At 39.2% G+C, this 26,434-nt stretch overlaps 1 protein-coding gene across 2 annotated transcripts in view; it reads left to right on the top strand.

Annotated features, from left to right (window-relative positions):
- The window catches only part of VCL (vinculin), a 98,584-nt gene that overhangs the window by 47,747 nt on the left and 24,403 nt on the right, over window positions 1–26,434 (top strand). For both annotated transcript variants that reach the window (XM_089682591.1, XM_089682592.1), the window contains exons 2-9: window positions 3,937–4,007; window positions 5,534–5,684; window positions 8,072–8,180; window positions 12,592–12,714; window positions 12,819–12,979; window positions 20,422–20,512; window positions 22,268–22,415; window positions 25,691–25,844. In XM_089682591.1, the coding sequence (XP_089538717.1) occupies window positions 3,937–4,007; window positions 5,534–5,684; window positions 8,072–8,180; window positions 12,592–12,714; window positions 12,819–12,979; window positions 20,422–20,512; window positions 22,268–22,415; window positions 25,691–25,844 (1,008 nt within the window). The remainder of the gene's footprint in view (window positions 1–3,936; window positions 4,008–5,533; window positions 5,685–8,071; window positions 8,181–12,591; window positions 12,715–12,818; window positions 12,980–20,421; window positions 20,513–22,267; window positions 22,416–25,690; window positions 25,845–26,434) is intronic.

Below are 26,434 nucleotides of genomic sequence, written 5' to 3'. Positions count from 1 at the left end.
ATGTATATATATATATATATATGTATGTATGTATATATATATATGTGTGTATGTATATATATATATGTGTGTATATATATATATGTGTATATATATATATATGTGTATATATATATATGTGTATATATATATATGTGTATATATGTGTATATATGTATATACACATACACACACACACTGCTCAGAAATATTAAAGGAACAATTTTTAATCAGAGTATAGCATCCAGTCAACGAAACTCCTGGGATATTGACCTGGTCAGTTAAATAGCAGAGGGGGTTGTTAATCAGTTTCAGCTGCTTTGGTGTTAATGAAGTAACAGGTGCACTAGATGGGCAACAATGAGATGACCCCCAAAACAGGAATGGTTTTACAGGTTGAGGCAACTAACATTTTTTTTCCTTACTCATCTTTTCACTAGTTTTGCATCTGGCTAGGGTCAGTGTCACTACTGGTAGCATGAGGCGACACTTGGACCCTACAGAGGTTGCACAGGCAGTCCAACTCCTCCAGGATGGCACATCAATACGCGCCATTTCCAGAAGGTTTGCTGTTTCTCCCAGCACAGTCTCAAGAGCATGGAGGAGATTCCAGGGGACAGGCAGTTAGTTACTCCAGGAGAGCTGGACAGGGCCATAGAAGGTCCTTAACCCATCATCAAGACCGGTATCTGCTCCTTTGTGCAAGGAGGAACAGGATGAGGACTACCAGAGCCCTGCAAAATAACGTCCAGCAGGCCATTGGTGTGACTGTCTCTGACCAAACAATCAGAAACAGACTTTGAGGGTGGCCTGAGGGCCTGACATCCTCTAGTGAGCCCTGTGCTCACTGCCCGGTACCATAGAGCTTGATTGGCATTTGCCATTGAACACCAGAATTGGCAGGTCTGCCACTGGCTCCCTGTGCTTTTCACAGATGAGAGCAGGTTCACCCTGAGCACGTGTGACCAACGTGAAAGGGTCTGGAGAAGCTGTGGAGAACATTATGCAGCCTGTAACATCATTCACTATGACCATTTTGGTGGTGGGTCATTGATGGTCTGGGGAGGCATATCTTTGGAGGGATGCACAGACATCTAGAGGCTAGACAATGGCACCCTGACTGCCATTAGGTATCGTGATAAAATCCTTGGACCCATTGTCAGACCCTACACTGGTGCAGTGAGTCCTGGTGCATGGCGATGCCTGGTCTCATGTGGTGAGAGTATGCAGGCATCCTGCAGGATGAAGGAATTGATACCATTGAATGGCCCCACTCTCGCCTGACCTAAATTCAATAGTACACCTCTGGAATATCATGTTTCGGTTCATCTGACACCGCCAGGTTGCACTTCAGACTATCCAGGAGCTCAGTGATGCCCTGGTCCAGATCTGGGAGGAAATACCCCCGGACACCATCCGTCGTCTCATTAGGAGCATGTCCCGACGTTGTCAGGCATGCATACAAGCATGTGGGGGCCATACAACCTACTGAATACCATTTTGAGTTGCTGCAATGAACTTTCAGCAAAATGGACTAGCCTGAGGCATTATTTTTTCTCTTTGATTTTCAGGCTGTCTTTGAATTCAGTCCTTTTTGTAGGTTGAAAATTTTTATTTCCATCAAACAATGGGGCATCCTTACGTTCCTAACACATTACCCAGTCCATATCCATATAGATATTCAGCATGATATTTTTCCCCATTGAGATCTGATGTGTTTTCAAATTATTCATTTTAATTTTTTTGAGTGGTGTATCTTTGTGAGTTTAGAGGCTCTAACTAGGAGTGGTTTAATGGGTGGGGTGAACTTTCTTAAAGTGGTACCCTCAAGGTAATGTCATATTCTAGTATACACTGCATACTGGCATATTATGACAGATTTAGCTGTGAAACGGATCCCTCCAGTGGCTCCCTGTCACCTCTGACAGGGAATCCATCTTCACCTGGTTTTCCTTCCGGGTTCGCAGGCTCCACTCATTTGAATGGAGGTGTCACTCCTATGGTACAGCTCTCTCAATGGGTGGAATTCCGTTCTTTGAGAGCGCAGTGAGCTTGCTGCGTTGATGTCACGGTCTGCTTCACATGTAAATATCTCCTAAATGGTTTAGGGTTAGGAGATATTTACTGTACCTGCAGGCAAGCCTTATTAGGCTCACTTGTAGGTACAAAACAGTAAAGGAAGCTTACTCCCACATTAACTGTACAGATGTGGATGACTGTATTAGTATTTTCCTTTTCATTAAAAGACTCATTTTGTAGGAGTCACCATTTTCTGTGTAAATTGCTGTTATAGATCAGAGTATGGGCTCTTTCACATGGACCATTCTCTTTCAATGTCCATTCCAGTCAGCAGGGGAACATGAGTAGATCTCCTTCTGAATCGGAGCTAAACAGAACTTTGTGAAATCTGTGTCCAGTTAGGTCTTTCCTCCAGCCTGAATCTGGAGCTTAATGAGCCCATCATGTTAGGTTGTTTTAGGTCCAAAAAAGAAAATAATGCAAACACTTTCTGTGTTTTTTTTTTTTTTGTTTTGTTTTTGTGTTTTTTTTTTGTTTTTTTTTCCCGTAACCTAGAATGACTTTGACATAATTGGATGTAAGCAGATGTACATTAATTTACATCCACCTTTGTAGAGATTGACCTTGAGCTTCTGGTCATATCTGCCTTTTTTTAAAAAAAAAAAAGAAATTTGCCTCATTACATACACGGACTTCTCTTTTTGATTTACAGCTGTGCACAATGTTTCTGCCCTACTGCTACTCATCAGTGTAAGTCCTGTATGCCTGCTGACCCTCTGAAACCATTGCAGTCTTTCCTTATGTGGCTGATAGCTCAACTATTGCTTAGCGGGGAGGCTGAGTGATTTCAGCAGTAAATATCTCCCTCTGGTGGCTCATTATGTTGATTATATGGAAGAACATGCATGCTAAAATATGAATGTAATTTTTACAGTTAATTCTAATTAAACATTCAAATTTTGACTTGAAATATGTGCTCAATAAGACACTCTCTATACTTTTGTTCTTTAGGAACACATGGGCTGGTATCACAGCCCTCTTGCTATGGGAATATCAGTCCATATACCATGTGTTCCATGTGTGCCTTACTAGTAGTCGGGGACAATGCCTGCGAAGAAGTATTGCAGATTGGTAGATACTAGCCTGCTAACATGGCTCTTGGGGTAGTTGGGTATATCGCCAGCTGTGTACATTTTAAAGCTAAATTTCAGGGAGGAAAAAACAAACCACGCTTTTTTTTTTTTTTTTTACTTTAGACTGGTCCACCTTGGTCATCTATGAATCTGTGTATACTACTTCCAGAGGACTGCTGGGGATGCTAAAAATCTTTTTGTCTTCAAGATATTTTACCAGTGGGGGAGAGGTGGGTGACCAGATGGCAGGTCACAGCAGTAGAGCCCTAAAGATTCAAGTCCTCATGCTGACAATGATTTTCAGCATCCCCAGCAACCCTCTGGCTGTACAATATGCAGAAATGATCATTCTAAAGTAAAAAAAAAAGCAGTTTGGCTGCAAAATATTTTGCGCTTATCTGCTGCACTTTAGTTTTTGTTGGAGCTTCTATATTGGGCACATTGTTCAGGAGGCCAGTGAAAGTCCAGCAAATAAATGCAGTCTTAGTACCTTATTACTTTAGCATGTCTGAGAGGACAACAGCCTCAAGCTGGCGATGTATGCAAAGTATTCATTTTTTTTTCTCGTAATTGGTGTTTCTAATTACTGCAAAAACATCCAAAGTACATCTGGTTCTAAGCAAAGTAGAGTAATGACATCGTCCTCCACTATGTATTGTTTTTCTGCTTGGATACCTTCTACTCTACCTGGGATCTGTAAGCACACAGCATATCTAGACTCCAGGCCAGCAGCTATGAATACCTCTTACTTGCCCTATTAACAAATAAAGGGAATTCATTAAACATTACCAACTTTTTGTTTCAGGTTGGGAAGGAAACTGTTCAGACAACTGATGATCAGATAATGAAGAGAGACATGCCACCTGCATTCATCAAGTGAGTATTCTGTGGTCCCTCTGAGTTTAGAGATTTATTTGTGAATCTAGATTGTTTTCTATTGCCATTTACTGGTATTACCTGTAAGTAACAGGACTGTTTTTTTTCTTCCATTTGTGTCAAATCTAAAATATAATAATAGTAACAAAATTGTAACCCTTATTAAAGTGTATATCCAGCCATATTGGGATAACACTTACTTTATATCTGTAACATGTTCCTATTCATATAGCACAGGGGTCTCTAAACTGCAAAAATATACCAGTTTACTGTCCTTCAGACTTTAGGGGGGCTGGCTGTGCCCAGTGGGAGTAAACAATGCCTAATCTTTGGTATTAGTGGGAGAAACAGTTGGTGTGAGTGGGAAGAATAATGCCCCAGTGTTGGAGTTAGTGAAAGGAATTGTACACCATTGGTGTCAGAGGGAGGAATAGTGCCCCATTGTTTATGTCAGTAGCAGGAATAATGCCTCAATGGCCAGATAAAGGCAAGCAAAGAGCCGCAGTTTGGAGACCATTGACACAGCATACTTTAAAAAAATTGTCTTACCTTTTCACTTAAAAATCATACTTAATGAGGGACTGAGGAATTATGTTTACCTTAAAGAGCCCTGTCTGTATTTTGTGGTTAGATCTTTTTATCTGTTCTAAAGTAGATTTGCGTACTGTCTGTCATAATAAAGAGTTAACTATTTCAAGGCTTGGGTGGCACATTGTATTGAAGCATTTTTTACTCTATTACCTAATTTCACATTGCAAGCTATTCTCAACAAATACAAACTGTCTGTAGAGAGCTCTTATCAGGGATGTTCGATTCCTATTACCCGACACCTGGGACGTGTAGTTCCGGGCATTGGGCAGGTAGTTTTTTTTTTTTTCTCTACCGTTAGCCCTGCTGCGGGCAAGCAGCGGGCCCACCTGTCAGGTGGAAGCATTCAGGCGGCAGCGCTGCCGCCCGATTGCTTCCACCCAGACATTCCTAATATCACCTCCGATTTAAATACAGTTTTGGTCAAAAAATGTCCACACCCCTGTCTTATATATAAACCTGCTTCAAAGATACAACTAGAAAGGTAAGATTTCTTTTTTTTTTTTTTCTTTTTATTTTATCTTTTGGGTATACTAGGTGAATAGGATCACAAACCAAATATAAAGTAGGGGTTTCTTAGATTTGAATGCAAAAGTGAAAACTGAGGTCGGAGGTAACTTTAAAATGTAATTCAGTTTCTGCAGAATTGTAGATATTGCTATATTTTAATAATATTGTTAAATCTTACCTTCTCTTGACTCTTACTTTACAACATACTTTGATGGCTCAAGGTAAAAAGGTAGTTGAGTCTTTTAAATACTGTACGTGTATTGTATAACAGTAATGTTTGTGTGCTTAGTGTAGAGCAGATATTTATGGATGTCTTTTAAATGTGATCTAAATTTCTCCTCTTTAACAAGTAATTTTCATCTGTGTTTTTTTTTTTTTTTTTTTTTTTTTTAAATTTGTTGTAACCTCACATGTCTTTTTTGCCCCAGAGTAGAAAATGCTTGTGCTAAGCTTGTCCAGGCTGCTCAAATGCTGCATGCAGATCCATATTCTGTGCCAGCTCGTGATTACCTTATTGATGGTTCTCGTGGAATCCTCTCGGGCACCTCAGATCTGCTTCTGACATTTGATGAGGCTGAGGTAGGTGTCTGTTTCTATGCTGTAATCACTGCTGCCCTATATCTAGGACTAACCTGTATGTTTGTGTTGGTATCAATTCCTTTTTTAATGACTAAAGCAGACCTCCAGACAAACTGAAAAATAGATGCTGCAATCCAGGAAGGGGACACTGCTGTTTTTATTTTTTTAGCTTTGCACATTTCTACATTACCTTTCTGCTGATTGGGTATTTATCCATCACAGTTATTCTTTTATTGGCCTGTGAACAAGTGGGGAACAAAAGATGCAGCAAAGCTGAAATGAAAAAAAAAAAGTGGCGTTACCTGTCTGGCTTCACGATGTGGGAGAGATGTTTAAGATCTAAAACTGTCCTGACTAGAACTAGGTATCCATTGACAGACTAGCCACATTGCAAATGTGTGTTTTTTTAGCATGTAACTGGATATCTGGATTTAAGTGTGGAAGCGAGCATTGTGTGGGAAGTGTACATGCCCTGTTGTCCATCCCTGACTTTATTTTATGTATTGTGAAATAAATGGAGTCCTCTCATTAGCCATAATAATAAAAAAAAAAATTAATTAGGATTCAAAGTAGAACGTGTTCTAGTAAAAATAAGACACACTTGTGAGTTCTATCTATCCATGTTGTATATAGAGCTACTCTAATTGTAAGTTTATTATTGCAGAACTGTAGCGCATGCACATTTCTCAAATCCGTGGTTAATGAACATTTTAAAAAATTGTCTAAATTTATGTATAGTGTTTTCTAGTCCTCTAAAAAAAAAAAAAAAAAAAAAAAAAAGCCTCAAAGTGCTACATTCAAAGCTCCCAGAAATCTACATTCAGTTCATATACACTGAACATTCCAAGTCATGAAACTTATGACATACTGTTACCCATGATGGAATTGAAGACAAGTGTCTGCTGTGCGAAGAACATCCATTTGCCAGTGCTTCAGATTTTCATAAATGGTCCCATTTACCTGCCTTAATTTAAAGCTGGCTATACACTGACTGGAAGTCGTGCGGTTCAGCAGGAACTGGCTAAATTGTGTGGCAGGTCCCTACTGTGGGTGGATTTGTTGTGTGGATGGAGGATGGATGGATTTGTTGTGTGGATGGAGGATGGATGGATTTGTTTGTGTGGATGGAGGAATCTATTGGTTCGTTTTCTTTTAGCCTGCTGGCGAAAAAGAAACTTAAAGGATAAGTTCACCTTTTGCAGGTAAAAAAAAAATGTGCATTTACTATTGTTTTAGGAAAATGTTGCAGCAGTGATCAGCAGATTGCTGGTGCTATGCAGGTCTCCTTCAGACTGTCGGAGCAATCTGTCTACTCTTACATTGTACGAGCAGACAGTTTTAGCACTGACAGGAAAAAAAAATCAATGGACTACCACAGCGCTCAATAGCACAGTGGTAGTTCATAGAGAGCTACAAGCCGACAATCATAAAGGCTGTCAGGACTTGTAGTCTTCTCATTCACTTTTTTTTTTTTTTTTTAAATTGTAACAGCTAGCGGGGAAGAGAATCCCCCACTACCTGCCACAATGGGCGGATCAGGCGGGTGCCAGTACAATTGTAATTGTTTACATGTTAATTTTACACCCTGAATAGGGGTGTAACATGTTACAAAAGGTGAACTTATCCTTTTAAGTGTATGACCAGCTTTAAGGACAGCATATAATGGCATTTTTTCAACCTCTTCCTGTTGACCGTATGCATATATGCGGTCTCCCAGCAGGTGAGCTTTAACGGCGAGAAGGCGCCTATATGCGTTCGAAACATCCAGTACTGTGCTGAGAGCGTGCTTCTGACACAACTACCGGTGGATAATAGAAAGCTCCCAATGTCTGCTTGCCATAGGGAGCTTTCCAATCATGTGAACACTGTGACAGCAAATCATGCCAGTCACATTTTGTGAAAGTCCACCTCCCAGCGTAAAAAAAAAAGTCTTCGAGGGCAGCGTGAAGGGAGTTAAAGGGTACTCTTTATGTAATTACTTAAACAGACCATTGGAATTGTATCTCATTGTCTGCAAGGAGTTTTGTTCTTTAAAGAGACTAAGGTTAGGTTTACATCGGTGCGGGAAGGCGTGTAATTGCACGCCTAACTGCACTCCCACTAAAAAAAAAAATGCACTTCTGTTTAGGAGATGCTTGGGGGTGCCATTAATCCTAAAGGCACCTGCATACAACGTGTTTGGTTAAGTTGCAGGGACCTTTTTCCTGCGTTTTTCCGTGGGTTCAGCAACCCATTCAAATAAATAGGCTGCTGTGCCCATGCAAATGCAGCCGCTGGGAAACCAGCATAGTGTGAACCTAGCCTACCTTGTTTTATAGCTTTTACAAGGCAGAAATGTTTACTGAATTGTCTCTGCTGAAATTAATTCTCTGTCTGCTCTTCACCAGGTGAGGAAAATAATCCGAGTGTGTAAAGGTATTCTGGAGTACCTGGCTGTTGCAGAGGTGGTTGAAAGCATGGAAGACCTGGTGACATACACCAAGAATTTGGGACCAGGTTTGTGATTCACCAGTTGTGATTTGGCATATAGTTTGTTATATGGTATGCAAGTCATACTGAAGATGGTCTTCTTTATTACCAGGCAAACATATTTTTCCCCCCGTAGTTCCATGCTTACACAGTACCAAATTATGGCAATACTATTTTGTATCAAATAAGACAGGCCCTTATACTACATAGTTGATGGCAGATCGAAAGGACAATCAGATTGTGTAGTGTATGGTCAGTCTTAAATATTCATGGGGTATACTGTCCAAACTATCTCGTATGAATCACATATACTGAGTCACAGCAACCTTACTGAAAAATGTCATAATTGCCAGTCCAAGCTTGGACGTCCATAATGGTGGCCACATAGGACATACCCGAGTGCCATAACAACCCAACTAGACAGATGGAAGAATTTTATTTTTGTGTGTTTTTAAAGCAGATCTCCACTCTCACCCACCCCCTCTTGCCCCCTTGCCAGAGCATATTCACCAAAAAAATGAATGCCCGATTAGCACAGCGGAGGGGAGAGGAGGCGAGATCCTGTTGAGGGTGAAGATCTGCTTTAAGTGGCACTTGCCATATGATAGCTGAGGTAAAGTGCCTAAAGTCAAAGTATATAGGTTATAAGTATAAATACAGCTGCATATAACAAAAACTGTGCCTGTCTTTATTTCAGGCTGCAAAGCAACAAAATGATTATTTTTAAGGGGGGTGACTCTTTTCTATATACATTGTATATCAACTGTACTTGCAAACTTGGTTACAGACACATTTATAAACCCATTTCAAAGCCACTAATTGCTACATCACTGGTAATATCTCAGTTCTTTACAATGTAATATTTATGTATCCAGTATCAGTACTCACGTTTATTTAAAAAGTAACATGTAATAACCACATATTTAAAACACTCCTATACTGTGTGCAAAATTATTAGGCAAGTTGTATTTTTGAGGATTAATTTCATTATTGAACAACTACCATGCTGTCAGTCAATCCAAAATGTTAAACCTCAAACCTGAATATTGAAGAAAGTAAAAGTGAGGTTTTGGCTTTCTTAGGAGAATATCTATGTGTGCACAATTAGCAACTATTAGTGTGCAGAATTATTATACATCTAAATGAAAAACAAATATTTTCCAATCTCACTTGTTTATTTTCATCTGTTAAAGTGAGAATAATAGAGAAACAACTAAAAATTTACAAATAAACTTTTGTGACATTGAAAAAAAAAAAATAAAAAAATATATATATATATCAGTGGCTAATATAGCCATCCTTCTTTTCAATAACAGTCATAAGCCTTCCATTCATGGAGTCTGTCAGTTTCTTGTTCTGTTGACACTCAACTTTTTGTGCAGCAGCAGCCACATCCTCCCAGACACTGTTCAAAGAAGTGACCTGGTTTCCTTCACCGTAAATCTCGCATTAAAGAAGGGCCCACAAGTTCTCAGTAGGATTTACGTCAGGTGAGGAAGGGGATCATGTCATTATTCTTTCATCTTTAAGGCCTGTACTGGCTAGCCACACAGTGGACTACTTTAATGCATGCGATGGAGCATTGTTCTGCATATATATGGTCTTCTTGAAAGATGTAGACTTTTTCCTGTACCACTGCTTGAAGAAAGTGTCTTCTAAACACTGGCAGTAGGTTTGGGAGTTGATTTTGAGCCCATCTTCAACCCGTAAGGGGCTAGCTAGATCATCTTTAATAATACCAGCCCATACCAGTACCTCATCTCTACCTTGCTGGCATCTGAGTTGAAGTGGAGCTTTGTGCCTGTTACTGATCCAGCCACGGGCCCATCCTTTGGTCCTTCAAGAGTCACTCTCATCTCCTCAGTCCATGAAACCTTTGAAAAATCTGTCTCTAGATCGTTCTTGGCCCACTCTTGACGTTTCAACCTATGTGTCTTGTTCAGTGGTGGTCGGGTTTCAGCCTTCCTTATCTTGGCCATGTCTCTGAGCACTGAACACCTTGTACTTCTGGACACTCCAGGTAGGTTGCAGCTCTGGAGTATGACAGCACTGGAGGATAATGGCTTCCTGGTAGCTTCACGTTTGATTCTTCTCAAATCTTGGCAGTTAATTTGGGGGTTTGTTCTCAACACCTTTCTTGCGATCCTGTTGACTATTCGCAACGAAACATTTGATTCTTTGATCACGCTCCAATATCTTAGCAATTTCAAGAGTGCTGCATCCCTCTGAAAAACTTTACAATTTTTGAGTTTTCAGAGTCAGTTAAATCTTTTTTTGTTGGCCCATTTTGCCTGAGGAAAAGAAGCTGCCTGATAATTATGCACACCTTGGTATAGGATTTTGATCTCCTTAGGCCGCACCCTTCCTCATTACACAAATACACCTCACCTGCTATGATTAAATCCGATAAGCATTCAAGTTTATACAGCTTGGAGTTGGACAATATGCAAAAAATGGTGATTTGGTCAAAATACCCACTTGCCTGATAATTGTGCACACAGTATAAAACTCATCTGCTTTATTTGGGTGAACAGAATCCCTCATGTTCATATATATAATCTGGCCCCCTTTTACTACAAAATACTCACAAATCCGGGCCATTTATTGCAAACAAGATTTGTTAATTTGCACGCAAAAGAAAGTATTTTTCCTACCAAATTCATTCAAGTCTATGTTGCAAAATTGAATATGCCTCAATAAAAGTCTTAGGAGAAAAGCTAAATTTTAGGCAAAAAAATCCTAATTCACAATAATTCAACTACAGGTGAGTCTAATTATTCAATTAACAGGTGTTCAGCAGACAGTTGATTATAAACGGCATTACTTAACAAAGAAAACCCCTCCCATTTCATGGTATCAGCAATAGCACCACATGGAAGGGAAATGTCACAAGGCCTGAGAAAGAAAATAATTTCTTTACACAAGAAAGGTGAAGGCTACAAGGAGATCAGCAAAGCTTTACTTATCATTCAGAATACTGTAGTAAAAGTGATACAAAAATTTAACAAACATGGAACTGCAACTATCTCACAAAGACATCAAACGGAAGTTAACACCTCGACAGGAGAGTCTTCTGATAAGGGTTGAAGAAAGTCCCCATGCAAGTTCACTGCAGTTAGCTAAAGAAGTAGAAAGCCAAACTGGGGTGATTGTTTCCCCTAACACAATATGGCATACACTGCAGAGAAATGGCATGCATGGTTTGTCGTCCATGCAGGAAGCCTCTCCTAAAGCCCATACACAAAAAAGCCTACCTAGAATTTGCCAGGGTCCATGCTGAAAAAGAAGACGACTACTGGGACTCTGTACTCTTGAGTGATGAGACCAAGATAAATGTTTTTGAAATTGATGGCTTCAAAACTGTATGGTGCCGCAAAGGTGACGAGTACAAAGAATAATGCATGGTGCCTACAGTGAAACATGTTGGTGGCAGTGTCCTTCTGTGGGGCTGCATAAGTGCTAGAGAACTGCATTTCATTGATGATATAATTTCACAGATGTACTGCTCTATATTGAAAGAGAAGATGCTACCATCATTCCGTGCCCTTGGCCATCGTGCACTTGGTGAAAGTGATTAAGTGGCTAAGTATGTCTCCTTATCTGAACCCAATGGAACGTCTGAATTCTGAAGAGACAAGTTGAGCATCACTCTCCATCACTCTCCATCGAGGCTCTTAAAAGAGGACCTTTTCTAAAGAATGAAATAAGATAGATGTTGCAATATGTCACCAACTTGTTCATTCCATGCCTAGAAGATTGTTGCTGTCCTTACAAATCATGGAGATCATACAAAATACTAGATGTAGTTTCTGTTGTGGGGTATATTCATTTTTGCATCAACTAATTTGAGTAAAACTGAAGATTTTGTAATCTTAGTTATATTTTTAACTTTACTTTCATGTACTGAGCTAAACAAATGTTCTATAAAACCCAGTTTTGTAAAAATTTTGGAAATTGTCCTTGTGTTTCCTGTGCAGTGTACTTCTGGATTTAGCAGCAGAAGAAATTACAATTCCTCCCCATTTGTTGTTTTGCTCACTGTATAAAGCATTATTTTGTGGGGGTATTGCTTTTCTTGTTCACGCCAAGCAATACCTCTGAGCAAAACCACTGGCAGGGTAATAGGAGTCTTCCCTGTTGATCCTGTTCCCGGGTCTGGCACGTAAATCCTGCATTGCTGCCTCAATAGGTTTCTCCACACACAGCCATTCTAGAGACAAAGTTTTGTATCTTCCAAACCATATCAGTATTGCTCACTTCTTAATATACTGTCTGTTGTTTGAGTCCAAGTATGTCCTCTCTTCACTTGTTCATGTACTAAAGCCGGGTGCTATTTTTGTGAATAGATTTTTGTTTGTTGGTATCACAATTATAGTAGATCAGTGGTAGAGATGAGAAGTAATATATACTAGAGTTTGACATTTTTTTTTCTTCTTAGGAATGACCAAGATGGCAAAAATGATTGATGACCGTCAACAAGAGTTGACTCATCAAGAACATCGAGTTATGCTTGTTAATTCCATGAACACAGTGAAAGATCTGTTGCCAGTGCTGATCTCAGGTATGTATGTTCTGATGAGCAGGCACTGACAGATGCTGTTGTTTTGGTTCATGCCTAAAGTTTGTACAGAATCTTGTTCTTCATTCAGGCTTTTTTCTCCATAGCTATGAAGATCTTTGTAACAACTAAGAGCTCACGTAGCCAAGGTGTAGAAGAAGCTCTCAAAAATCGTAACTTTACAGTGGATAAGATGAGTACTGAGATTAATGAAATAATCAGGGTACTGCAGCTTACTTCTTGGGATGAAGATGCCTGGGCCAGCAAGGTGAGAAGTGGTTTGTAAATTTGATAATGAAATTTGAGGAAGGGTGTTTTCATGCCAAGGATGTCCTATGGTTCTACAGTACACTTAGTGCTACTTCTTTTCTTTAAAGCATATCTCCAGGGAAAACAAAAATAATCCATTGAAGTGGAGCTTCTCCCACACTGCAAGATTTAAATGCTCATTTATGTCTAGTGCAAGAAAAAAAAAAAAATATTAACGTTCCTGAACCCTGCTTACCTGGCGCTCTCCTCTTCTCTCTTATGCCTTGACTATGGACTCTGGATTGTACTTGATATAAGAAGACCTGCAAACTGCCAGAGCATAGGGGGTAAGCAATTGTAAGGACCGGGCTAGCAGCACAGAGATGACCAGTGGAAGAAAGGGATTGGGAGAATAAAAGTGCTTTTTTCGATACCCCAGCTCTAAATGAGCATTTAACCCTTGCAGTACTGGGCAGCCCCAGTGCAAGGGAGGATTTTGTTTTTCCAGGAAAATTCTATTTAATTGTGAACCGCATAAGCATTATGGTTGCCCTCAAAGGGCCCATGTTGTATCTGTAAGACCAGCTGTATAGAGCACCCCACTCAATCAGACGCCTAGGGTCCCCCCACATCACAGTCACCCCCCCTTACCTTGTGCCGCTGCCAGGAAGAAGCTGGAGCTGGGAAGCAGAAAGTGCAGGGTCTGGAGGAGGACCGGAGAAGGGCTGGAATCAAGTGTTCTGAATGCTGAGACCAGGGGAAGTGAAGATGAGGGGGCTGCTATGGCTGTACAGAAATGTGCCTGATTTGTAGGCGGAGTTCTGTCCCCCACTTTGCTCTTAACTGGTGAGACTGGATGGGGGGGCATAAACAAACCTCTCCATGGCTTCACGGAGAAGCGCAGGATTTGGCCAAGAAGTTCTGTCCTCTGCTGCAAATTGCTGGGACAAAGTGGGGGAGAGACAAGGGGGTATGCCACAGTTACAGGAGAGGTGCGAGGACCACATGAAATGGCCTGGCTGCGCCAGATTCAGCCCACAGGCCTTGTGTTTGACTTGTGCTATAATAGATAACCATCAAAATATGCTTTTTCAGCATTGTTTTAAATAAAACTGTTGTGCTTATTTTAGTAGGATCTAGGAATATATTGATAACCCTACCCGTACATGACGGTTTCCTTGTGTTAATGTGTTGTAGTTTCAAATTTCATACATGGAAACCCATCACTGTACAGCACCTTTGCTGATCTTGTAGAGCTATTATAAGCTAGGTTTGATGTTACTGAGAGATTTAAGTCCTGGTTCACACTGATGCAGCACAGAATTTGCTGTGATTCCTGTGTCTCCCCTGCACCACATCACAATTTCACTCCGTTCATGCGAACCGCTGCGATGCCAACGTTAAGTTAACAACACCCCAAAAACGGTTCACAAAATGCAGTGCAATAGGCTGAATCGGATCCAATGAGTGTGAACACCCATGCGATTCGATTCCAGTGTGGCAAAAAATTGGTGCATACACCTGTTTCGTGCGATGTGAGCCATACAAAATGAATGGGCCCAAATTGTCCACTAGGGTCTCTTCTGTTATACAAACTCTGCCTGTCAGTGAATTTTACATTCCAAGCCTTTACTACCACTTTAAGGTGACACCAGCTTTGCTCTGCTTCTGTTTGACATGTATAGTAGTGTAGTAGCATTAAATTGTACATTGGATCAATACCTATACTTATAAATGCAATACATTTTTTGCACTTCTTAGTGTTGCATTTAATCAGCTTGATTTTTTTTATTTTTTTTTAAGCAACATATAACCATTTTTGTTGTATTTACACTTGGTAAAAGTATTATTTTACTTTTTCTATTATTTTTGTATTTTATTTAAGTTTTGAAAATCCCAGTATATAATGGGGTATGTTTTTCACTGTCTCTTTATGTAATTGTTTTTGTATGTTCTGGGGTGTAGAAGGTAAGACATCTGCAATCAAAAGTAGCATGTCTTTTAACTTCAGAGTGCTGTGTTTTTTTTTTTTTTCCTTCTTAATTTTCTAATTGTTTTGTGTGCATTAGAATGGCCGTTACCTGATGTGATTTGAAGTGGTTATGTTCTGAATTTGAACATAATATATATGGTGTTAAATTTCAAAGTGCTCAAATATACTTGGGTTGGTGCAGTGCTCTCCACAAAAACATGAACTAAACTCAAATATACAGAAAATATAAAAATGAAAAAAAAAATCTTAAACTTGCTACAGATGGTTACCAGCTATTACCTTGTTCAATTTTGAACTATTAACTTCAATGCAACGTGTGAAACAAAAAACCTAAAAAATATAGTGGAGTGTAGGCTGGTAGCCACATGTAGCAAATTTTTAACTTTTTTTTTCCTGGTATATTTGCGTTTAGAACGTGTGTGTGTTTTTTTTTTTTTTGTTTTTTTTTTTTATTTGAGAACGCTGCACCAACCTAATATTTGAACTGCTTTATGATTTTCCATTTGGCAATAGGAGGTGTACAGCAGCTTACAACACTCTGTTTTGCACATAATTTCCAGAGGCGCAGAGATTTATTGTATTATATTTAAATTTCAAAGCGTAGTTATGCAATAATCTGGTAATGGTATTGATCAGGTCCTACGATTGGATGATCTTTTTTTAACTGCTTAAGGACTGCCCCATAGCAGATGTAAATATGTGATTTCACATTTCCAGGTAGGGGCGTACATTGCCCTACCTGCACTGCTATTGGCTCCTGAGGATGTCAATCACCGTGTCCTGGCCGGCGATTCCTGGCCGGGACTCTGTGGTCATCGGTGAAGCTGAGAAGGAAGAGATCTGTATGTAAACACCACAGGTCTCTCTCATGTCAGCATGGACGTGCTGCTTTCTATCTATTTATGGGGGAAAAAATGACACATTACATTTATGTTCAGCGTTGCATACCCGCGCAATTGTCGGTTAAAGTAACGCAGCACCGTTTTGCAAAAATGGCCTGGTCAGGAGGGGGGGGGGGGGGGGAATCTTCTGGAGGGAAAGTGGTTAATATAATTGACACATACATATCGCACATTAATTTTTGTCTGTGCACTCACAATTCATCTTTGTTTAGAGTGCCAGAACTTGATAGAAAAATACCTCTAATATATGCATGTTTATCCACCTGCGTAAATGCAGTTTGGCCAAAATATACATTTATTCTGGCTGTTGGAATACATTTGCCTGTGTAAATTAGGCACATAATGTCCTCACAGAATGCACCTAAGGTACAATTTTTTTTTTCTGCCTGTAAATGTCCCTCTTCAAATACGCCTGTAAAAGCATGTGCATGGCCACACAGGCTAACTTAGAGGTGCAACAAGAGGGTGCAAAAGCCTACTGCATTACCTAATGGAAGCTTCTTAAGATAAATGTGCCACAAAACATACAAGCAGCCAAAATGTTAGGAGTTGAATAAAACCAAAACCCAAGTGATCGTAGGTCAAGATATAGAAGTGTAGTCCAGATACCCAGATGTCCAGATACCCAGGCATCACTCGGGCGCACAAGCTGTTGACACCCTGTATACTTATTTAGGAATAAACCTCTTGCTGTTTAATTGCTACATACTACTGAACTGTTAATCCATACTGGACCAAACCTGATATTTGCTTTAGGCTCCATGCACACTAGGGTTTTTTTAAGCTAAAAAAACACTGGATAAATGCTGGTAATAAAGTTTTAATAGTGTTTAGGAGCGTTAATGTTTTTACAGTACATGTAGGGTAGAAAAAAAGCTTTTTTAGGAGCATTTAGCAGTTTTTCCTGCTGGAAAAAACACTCCCAAAAAGTGCAGAAAAAAATGCTAACAGCTTCTAGGCTATAGAAGATGTTGTTAGAATTTTTTTGTGCTCCTAGAAAGTAAATAGTGTGATCCTATGTGTCCATGCACACTACTTTAGGCTAGTAGCGTTTTTTGAGTTTAACAGTCTAGGAGCAGAAAAAAAGTTGGTTTTGTAGAGTTTTTTTGGAACCTTTTTTCCAGCAGAAGAAAATGCTAAACGCTCCTTACAGCTTTGTTCTAGCTATTTTTTTTCCTTTACTTGTACTGTAAAAATGCTCAAACGCTATTACCAGCAGTTTTTATCCAGTGTTTTTTGAGCTTAAAGAAATGCTAGTGTGCATTAAGCCTTAATATGATGTGTGATGGTGTTTATAATGTTTCCAATCTGTGCATGATTATACCAGAGGAAAATACCAAAAGGTCTTGGTTTGCTGTGTTTAATTTTATGGGTGTTACTATGACTGAGAAATTGTCAGTATCCCATAAGGCATCATTTTGGATTTGTAAGGCTTTGAGTTTTTGCTAAATGTTTGCGGATTGTGCCTTTTTGTATGGAGTGGTTAAAAGGGGCATGTTTGATTTGTGATGGGGCATTAAACTTTGTAAGAAATTGTGTTCCCAGAGGCCTTTATTTTCAGAATAACATTCTGTTAGCTTTATGCTAGTGTCGTTGGGTTGTAGACTATTGACATATTGTCAGCTCGATGTGTGTATTGATAGATACCTTAGATTGTACGCCCCTTGAGGGCAGGGACTGATGTGAATGTACAATATATGTAAAGTGCTGCGTAAATTGATGTCGCTATAGAAGTACCTGTAATAATAAAATAAATAGATTCGGGTGTGCCTACTATGGTTCATAAACTGAATAGTAGTAAGAGGTAAAATATATGGATAGACTACAGCTGCAGCATTATTCCTCCAGAGATAGGAAATGCCACAGATCAGAGGATAGGGTTTTGTAGTGAAAGCTTAATAGATAAAAATAGGATTTGTTTTTGGTGGGGGCTGTGTAGCTTTTTGGGTAAGCTTAAAATGATGCTAAACACCCTCCTGATCCAAAAATGATCCATATACATCTACTACTTCTAGGCCCTGTAATCTAATTTTCTTGAAATAATTTCTTACTTTGTTTTCCTGCTTTCTTGTAATGTCAACCATGAGGTCCCAAACTTATTTTTCCCTCTTACATCTGTTTGTTTGAAATGACCAATGGATGTTAGTCCCAGACACATCCACTGCTCTATGCACATTACAAATCCTATAATTCATCTTGGGAGGGATCAAGATGGGGTGGCTACATTCCTACATACATTGGGACCATGGAGAACGAATGTAGCTACCTTCTAACAGTAAGTTGGATCATAGCAGCAAAACAAAAAAAAAAACATGGAGGCTAAGAGCAATAGAATCAATACATTTTTGATTTAAGAATTAAATAGTTTTTTTTTTCATTTTATATTTTTAAATGGTATTTAAAAAAAAATCGTAATTTAGTGTCACTTTTCAATATTTTTGTGCCCTGTTGGGAGATCTAGAATACAGGAAGCTAATAATCTACTGCCTCATTAGTTAAACCAAGAGAGGGCAGAATTAATTTTTCATTTCATTTAACAAGATCTGACATGGGTGCTTAAAATGTAGGTAAATTTAGGTAAAGTAGACGTATAGGCAAAGCTTTTTTGGCTGTACTTCTTCTGTGGACCACAGTTTGTTCTGCATTCCTCTGACCCGTTTTCAGTCAACAGCGGGGCTAAAGCTCTCTTGGCTGACGTCACAGAGCCTGTCCAGCCTCTAAAAAAAAAAAAAAAACCCCAACCATATGGTCAGGATCCATTCAGATGCCTGAATCCTCAGCTGTCTCAGCTTCTCAGTAAGCTGCTGAGAGCCTGAGCCAGTTGCTCCCACCCTCTCCACATCCTATGGCAGAGCAGAGATCCGGTGACTGACAGTCACCAGCTCACTGAAGGCTGAAAACTGCGTGATTAGCAGTCTGATTGCTCAGTTTTCAGTCTTCAAAGCGGGGGAGGACAGATGCAACATTGGACCCATGCTGCATCCACCTAGGTTAGTATAATTTTTTTTTTTAAATGGAACTCATACTTCTCTTTTAAATAATGGAAATATTCATCATATTTATTTGACATGCCTTTTTATAGTTTTCTGCACATTACTTGCTGACCAGAACAAGTGACAGTGACGGGCTTGGGAAAAACTGTACTACTGCTAGGGATGCTTGTGCAATTTTGACATTAATTAAGAAAAAATAGATTAAGCCAATGGAACAAAATATGATCATCTAAAGTTTGTTCCTGTCAGCATTACTTTTTTTGGTTGGCTTGAATGGCATTTAAATCTGGAGGAATAAATTAATGTATGTTAAAGTAATTTTATAATAGAAGTAGTAACCACATGCAGACTGCTATAGTTTTTGTACAATGGCCCTTTTTGTCACACTTTATCAGTTTTAAAAAAGTTTATTGGCTTGAGTTGATACCTGACATTTGCCTTGGGATATGTGCATACGTTTTGCATGTGTATGCTTTTAATTTAAAAGGAAAGAACAGTGAGCGCTGGTCCTAAACAGCAGCTGAGCACTCTAAGCAACCGATATATACTTATACAGAATAACATAAAAAACAGTGCAGCGCTGAAGATAGTAATAAAACAGAAATAAGTCCACTGCAAGTCCAGTTCATAGAAACATGTCAGGTGACAAGTGGAAATTCAATGTTGGTGATCCGTGAGGAAGTGGCTGAAAAACGCACTCACCAGAAAGAAGATATATATAAGCAGTATATATCAAAAGCCCATGGATCCTCAATCGAGAAGGAACAAAGCTGGTCTGGTCACAGAAAGTGGGTCCCTCCTTTAAGGATGCAGCAAAAGATCTTCCTCCTCCCAGTTTGGTATTGGATTCCAAAGTCAGGGTTCTGCAAACAAAGTGCTCCTCTGACATACACAGTGCCCAGTCAATGGGGGGAGGGATCTACCCCGACCAACCAATACCTCTGACATACACAGTGCCCAAAGGTGGAGCGGAGGGATCATACACAGTGCCCCGGTCGGGGTAGATCCCTCCCCCTTTGGGCACTGTGTATGTCAGAGGAGCACTTTGTTTGCAGAACCCTGACTTTGGAATCCAATACCAAACTGGGAGGAGGAAGATCTTTTGCTGCATCCTTAAAGGAGGGACCCACTTTCTGTGACCAGACCAGCTTTGTTCCTTCTCGATTGAGGATCCATGGGCTTTTGATATATACTGCTTATATATATATCTTCTTTCTGGAGAGTGCGTTTTTCAGCCACTTCCTCACGGATCACCAACATTGAATTTCCACTTGTCACCTGACATGTTTCTATGAACTGGACTTGCAGTGGACTTATTTCTGTTTTATTACTACTATCTTCAGCGCTGCACTGTTTTATGTTACGCTTTTTAGTTTTTCATTTGCTTTTTACGCATGAGTGAAGAAAAGTTGTTTGTTCGTGAACTGCATTCCTACAAACTAGGATATTTCAATGTTATAATAATCTCTTAGGAAGCGAAACAATTCTTTCGGACATTGACTTAGAACTTATTGTTTGTGTCAAGCATTTATTATAAAACGCTAATAAGCATGGCTTTCAATTATACATATAGGACACAGAGGCTATGAAGAGGGCACTTGCACTCATTGGCTCTAAAATGAACCAGGCAAAAGGATGGCTGAGAGACCCAAATGCTCCCCCAGGTAAGTGGAATGTTTAACATGCCCTTAAATTAAACATGTCAGCCATTTTAAACTCTGAAATGTAAAAGGCCTGCATAATAAAGATGGAATCAATTCATAATCAATACAATCTCTTCTGTATGTCTCTCCGATATTGGTTCACTTGTTAGAAAGGTATCAACTTTAGGGCTAAGACCTGTCCCTTAGAGCGTAGCTGCAGCAGCACATCTTCTCCTGTCCAGTGAAAGCACCCTTGTTGACCCCCTAAGTGTAGACCTTACCCCTGAAGAAAAGCTTATGAAAACCATGGTTAGGGGGTGCACCGAAAAGGCTTTTTGGGCCTACAGAATTAACTTTTGTTCTTGTTGCCTTTTAGTTGAGTACTAGTATACAGTATATACTTCTTCATTGCCAGGCCATTTCAGTTTTTAGCAGTGTGATAGCTTAACTGAGATTTAGTTATGCAAAATTTGTACTCAATTTTCATTCAAATATTTTTTTGAGACAGAGCTTTCTTTTGATGTTATTTAATAACCACTGTTCTGTAATCTTTTATAATATAGAGGAAAAAAGCCATAATTTGGGGGTTTGCTTGGGTTTTTCTTATTCACCTTTTAAAAAAATAAAAAAAAAATCCTGTAGCCAGTGGAGCTCTATATACCCCCCAGACCATGGATCCTCTGTCCTGCTGTGGTTTGCAAACATTCAGTCCATTAACGTTGGAGAAAGGGGAGAATTCCATTGTGAATGTGCTGATTTGTTTTAAGCAGTACTAAGAGTTTTAAAGTTGATCCAGGGAATATCCGATTGCCTCTCGGGATCAGGAAGGAATTTTTTCCCAGCAGGTGCAAATTGGATCATGCTTTGCTGGGTTTTTTTTTTTTTGCCTTCCTCTGGATCAACTGTGGGTATAGGATTATAACTTTTTTTTCTCTATGGTTGAACTGGATAGACTTTTTTTGTCTTTTTTTTTTTCAGCCGGACTAACTATGTAGCTATGTAAGAGTGTTTACACTTGTAATGGCAGTAATTTGTTCACAGCAATCACAAGGTACAGAGCCACGCTGATTTGCTCTGTATATCGTAACTGTCATCTCAGCTGTCCAGTGAGCGTTTAGATCACATCCATTTTTCAGGTGCACTGGCTGTTTTAAGTGTGTTTTGTGAAGATCCTTTTTTTAATCAGCTTTCCAGAAAGGTGGTTAAAGGTAAAATTTTTAAACGGGTATGTTGTAAAGAATTCCTGTGCTAAGAGATGTATATTTGCTGCTATTGCTAACCTCTCCTTCCCAAAATACCAGTTGCATGGCTGTCAAATTGATAACTTTTCAATAATCTGAGTCACTCAGACTGCAAATCAGGATATCTGACTTCACTGGCCACATGCTTGTTCTGAGTCAGTGACTCAGAATACATTGAAGTCTGAGAATCAATATAACTCCTTGTGAAATGCTAATGGCATGTGTGTTATATCAGTCCCCATATTTTGGCAGCGAGGTTTTTCTTTAAAGTGGTCTGAAATGGGTAGATCTCTCACTGAGATGGTTGGCAATACCTAATCTGCTCAGATTTTGTAGGATGCTAAAGTATATTCTGGTCAATGTTACATTTTGTTTTTTATAACTCTTCCTATTAATGTCTTGTGGGTATATGCCATGCAGCTTTACAGCTGTCACTGATGCATAATAAAATGTATTTTCTGGTTTTTATCTTTCATCATTTTTGTTCTGTGCTTTCTGACACCGATTAATCTCTGCCTCATGTCTGTCTGTTCAGGTGATGCTGGAGAACAAGCTGTACGTCAGATTCTGGACGAGGCAGGGAAAGTCGGAGAGCTTTGTGCAGGCAAGGAGCGAAAGGACATTTTGGGGACCTGCAAAGCTCTAGGTCAAATAACCGATCAAGTAGCTGATCTAAGGGCGAGGTATGTAAAACCTTCCATCAGAAAATAGTTTCTCTGTTGTCCTCAATTTATTATGCATTAGCAGCATGATAAAAGGTATTAAAAGGAATCTGAACTTCAAATATGGAGCTGCAGACCTCTCCTTTTGGTAATTCTTGGGTTTTCCACTTGGAACATACCAGGAAACCTCGGGCTCACAGAAAGTGGGTTAAACCATGTTGGATGTGCGATGGATTGCAGCATACTGCATTTGTAAGGGACAGTGCTGCAGTATTGTAGTCAACACTGATTTTGTATTAATCCCTACAGGTCATTGCTTTAGAAAAGGAAGATGAAACTGTGTTTTAAATATGTTTACATTTGTGTACTGACATTGCTGTACTTTTAAATTGATAAATTATGGATTTTACTCTGTGCTGATGCTGATCTACCTTAGAACTGTTGCATCATTTGTGGTAGAGCACAAGGATTGTGTATCTCTGTTAAATTGTCCGGTGTCAGTGGATATAGGGCAAGCGGCTTGTTATTGCTGTTACAGGTCATTTGAAATATGATCTGGACAGAGGTTTATCTTTGTCACTAATTGGTTTGGTACAGGGTTAACATCTGAAAAAATATTGCAGTTATTGATTCCACCAAACATTTGTAGAACATGTCCAGTTCTTGATCTTTTAACCACTTTCCCTTTGCCCTCTCACCGGGTCCTGGCCGGCGTTTCCCAGCCGACACTCGGTGATTGTCGGGTAAAGCTGACAATAGAGAGACCTGTGTGTAAACAACACAGGTCTCTCTCCTGTCAGCATGGACATGCTGTTTTGTGTATCTGCACAGCAGAGAAATACAAAGCAGCATGTCGCCCTAGTAAAACACAGCACACAGTTTGATTGCCTCAGATGTTAACCCCTTCCTGCCTTGCCATTAGTACAGTGTCAGTGCTTTTTATTAGCACTGATCACTGTATTAGTGTCACTGGGGATGTCAGTGGCAGTTAGTTATTCCCCCCCAGTGTCAGAATGCCCACCGCAGTCCCGCTATAAGTCGCTGATCGCCATTACTAGTATTAAAAAACCAAAAAACAAATTCCAGTAAATATATATATATATATATATATATATATATATATATATATATATATATATATACATACACACAGTGGGGATCGAAAGTTTGGGCACCCCAGCTAAAAATTTGTATTAATGTGCATAAAAAAAGCCAAGGAAAGATGGAAAAATCTCCAAAAGGCATCAAATTACAGATTAGACATTCTTATAATATGTCAAAAAAAGTTAGATTTTATTTCCATCATTTACACTTTCAAAATAACAGAAAACAAAAAATGGCATCTGCAAAAGTTTGGGCACCCTGCAGAGTTAATATCTTGTACTGCCCCCATTGGCAAGTATCACAGCTTGTAAATGCTTTTTGTAGCCAGCCAAGAGTCTTTCAATTCTTGTTTGAGGTATCTTTGCCCATTCTTCCTTACAAAAGTCTTCCAGTTCTTTGAGATTTCTGGGCTGTCTGTCACGCACTGCTCTTTTAAGGTCTATCCATAGATTTTCAATTATGCTGAGGTCAGGAGATTGTGAAGGCCATGGCAAAACCTTCAGTTTATGCCTCTTGATGTAATCCCCCGTGGATATCGAGGTGTGTTTAGGATCATTATCCATTTGTAGAAGCCATCCTCTCTTTAACTTAAGCTTTTTCACAGATGGCATCAAGTTACCATCCAAAATTTGCTGAAATTTTATTGAATCCATTTTTCCTTCTACTCGTGAGATGTTCCCTGTGCCACTGGCTGCAACACAACCCCAAAGCATGATTGATCCAACCCCATGCTTAACAGTTGGACAGAGGTTCTTTTTATTAAATTCTGTGCCCCTTCTTTTCCAAATGTACCTTTGCTCATTCCGGCCAAAAAGTTCAATTTTAACCTCATCGGTCCACAGAACTTGTTTCCAAAATGCATCAGGCTTGTCTATATGTTCATTTGCAAAGTTCAAACGATGATTTTTGTGGTGAGGATGTAGAAGAGGTTTTCTTCTGATGACTCTTTCATGAAGACCATATTTGTACAAGTATCTCTTTATAGTGGAATAGTGTACCACAACTCCAGTGTCTGCCAGATCTTTCTGGAGGGATCGTGCAGTCAAACGTGGGTTTTGAATTGTTTTTCTCACAATCCTGCGAGCTGTTCTGTCTGATATTTTTCTTGGTCTTCCAGATCTTGCTTTAACTTCCACTGTTCCTGATGATTGCCATTTCTTAATTACATTCCGAACAGAGGATATTGACATCTGAAAACACTTTGCTATCTTCTTATAGCCTTCTCCAGCTTTGTGAGCGTCAACTATTTTCAGTCTCAGTTTTCTAGACAACTGCTTAGAAGAACCCATGGTGCTGATTGTTGGGGCAAGGTCAGATGAGTCTGGGCATTTAAAACCTTTGAGATTGACATCACCTGGTCTTCCCAGACGATGATTGAGAACAATCCATGACACTTGCAGGTCTCAGCTTGGCAAAGGGGGCAGTGCATGCTATAAATTCTGCAGGGTGCCCAAACTTTTGCAGACGTCATTCTTTTGTTTTCTGTTATTTTGAAAGTCTAAATGATGGAAATAAAATCTAACTTTTGTTGACATATTATAAGAATGTCTAATCTGTAATTTGATGCCTTTTGGAGATTTTTCCATCTTTCCTTGGCTTCTTTATGCACATTAATACAAATTTCTTGCTGGGGTGCCCAAACTTTCGATCCCCACTGTGTATATATATATATATATATATATATATATATATATATATATATATATATATATATATATACATATAGCCATTTGTAGAAGCTATACCTTTCATATAAACCAATATATTTACACGTATTGGGATTTTTCTAAGCAAACACATGTAGCAGAATACACGTTGGCCTAAATTTATGAATAAATTAGTTTTTTTTTTGTTTTTTATTGGATGTGTTTTTATTGCAAAAAGTCAAAAATATATATTTATTTCAAAATTGGCAGCCTTTTTTTGTTTATAGCGCAAAATATAAAAACCACAGAGGTGATCAAATACCACTGAAAGAAAGCGCTATTTGTGGGGGAAAAAATTACATTTATGTACAGCTTTGTATAACTGTAAAATTGTCACAAATGCAGGGCCGTATTGCAAAAAATGGCCTGGTCATGAAGGGGGGTAAATCCTCAAAAGATGAAATGTTTTTTGTCTGGTTTTATTCTGACTTTTTAAATCTTTTTTTTTTTTTTTTTTTTTTTTTTTTTTTTAACCTCATGGCACAGAGGCCAAGGAGCTACTCCAGCAGCAATGCAGAAAGCACAGCAAGTATCTCAGGGCTTGGACCTCCTGACAGCTAAAGTTGAAAATGCCGCCCGTAAATTGGAAGCTCTGACAAACTCTAAGCAGGCTATTGGCAAAAAGATTGACGCAGCTCAGGTAATACCAAACTTTAATGTAGTCTTTCAGTTCTAGCTGCCCAAAGTATTTCCAAATTACTCAGATGAGAAACAGTTTTCTGTGGGCTAGAGGAGCTGGAATTACTCCCTACCGTTAATTTCTTAGGGCCATGGTACTGATATCTCTTGACAGGCTTCACAACTTTAATTTTTTTTTTTTTTTTTACTGGCCCCATAATTGCAGTTAGATGACTTTCAAGCAAGACATGCTAGTCTAGATTCTGCTGCATTTTCCCTGCAATACTGTTGGCCAGAAAGGCAGACAACTTTGCCTTGAGGGATGGGAGTGTGTTATGGATGAGTGGCTACATTCAAGCCAGAGGCTGCTTATTTGTATGCTTAGAAGCTGAGTTCACACCCATGGGATGCATACTTTATTTCAGGTGCTTTTATTTTAATGTATTCATTAAAGTTTGTTTAAAACTGACAAATCAATTAAAAAGAGTCTTCCTTTTCTCATAAGCAGTTTCCTTACTAATTACAAAATAATGCAATCTATGAAGTTACCAAGAACAATGATTATAAATCAATTTTTATTTGGTTGGGTAAAGAGTTCTCAGCTTTCCAACA

Source organism: Staurois parvus, unplaced genomic scaffold (genome assembly GCF_062004578.1).
Source record: "Staurois parvus isolate SC_StPar_1 unplaced genomic scaffold, SC_StPar_1.0 ptg000291l, whole genome shotgun sequence".
NCBI lineage: Eukaryota > Metazoa > Chordata > Amphibia > Anura > Ranidae > Staurois > Staurois parvus.
This window is presented reverse-complemented; position numbering and strand designations above follow the sequence as displayed.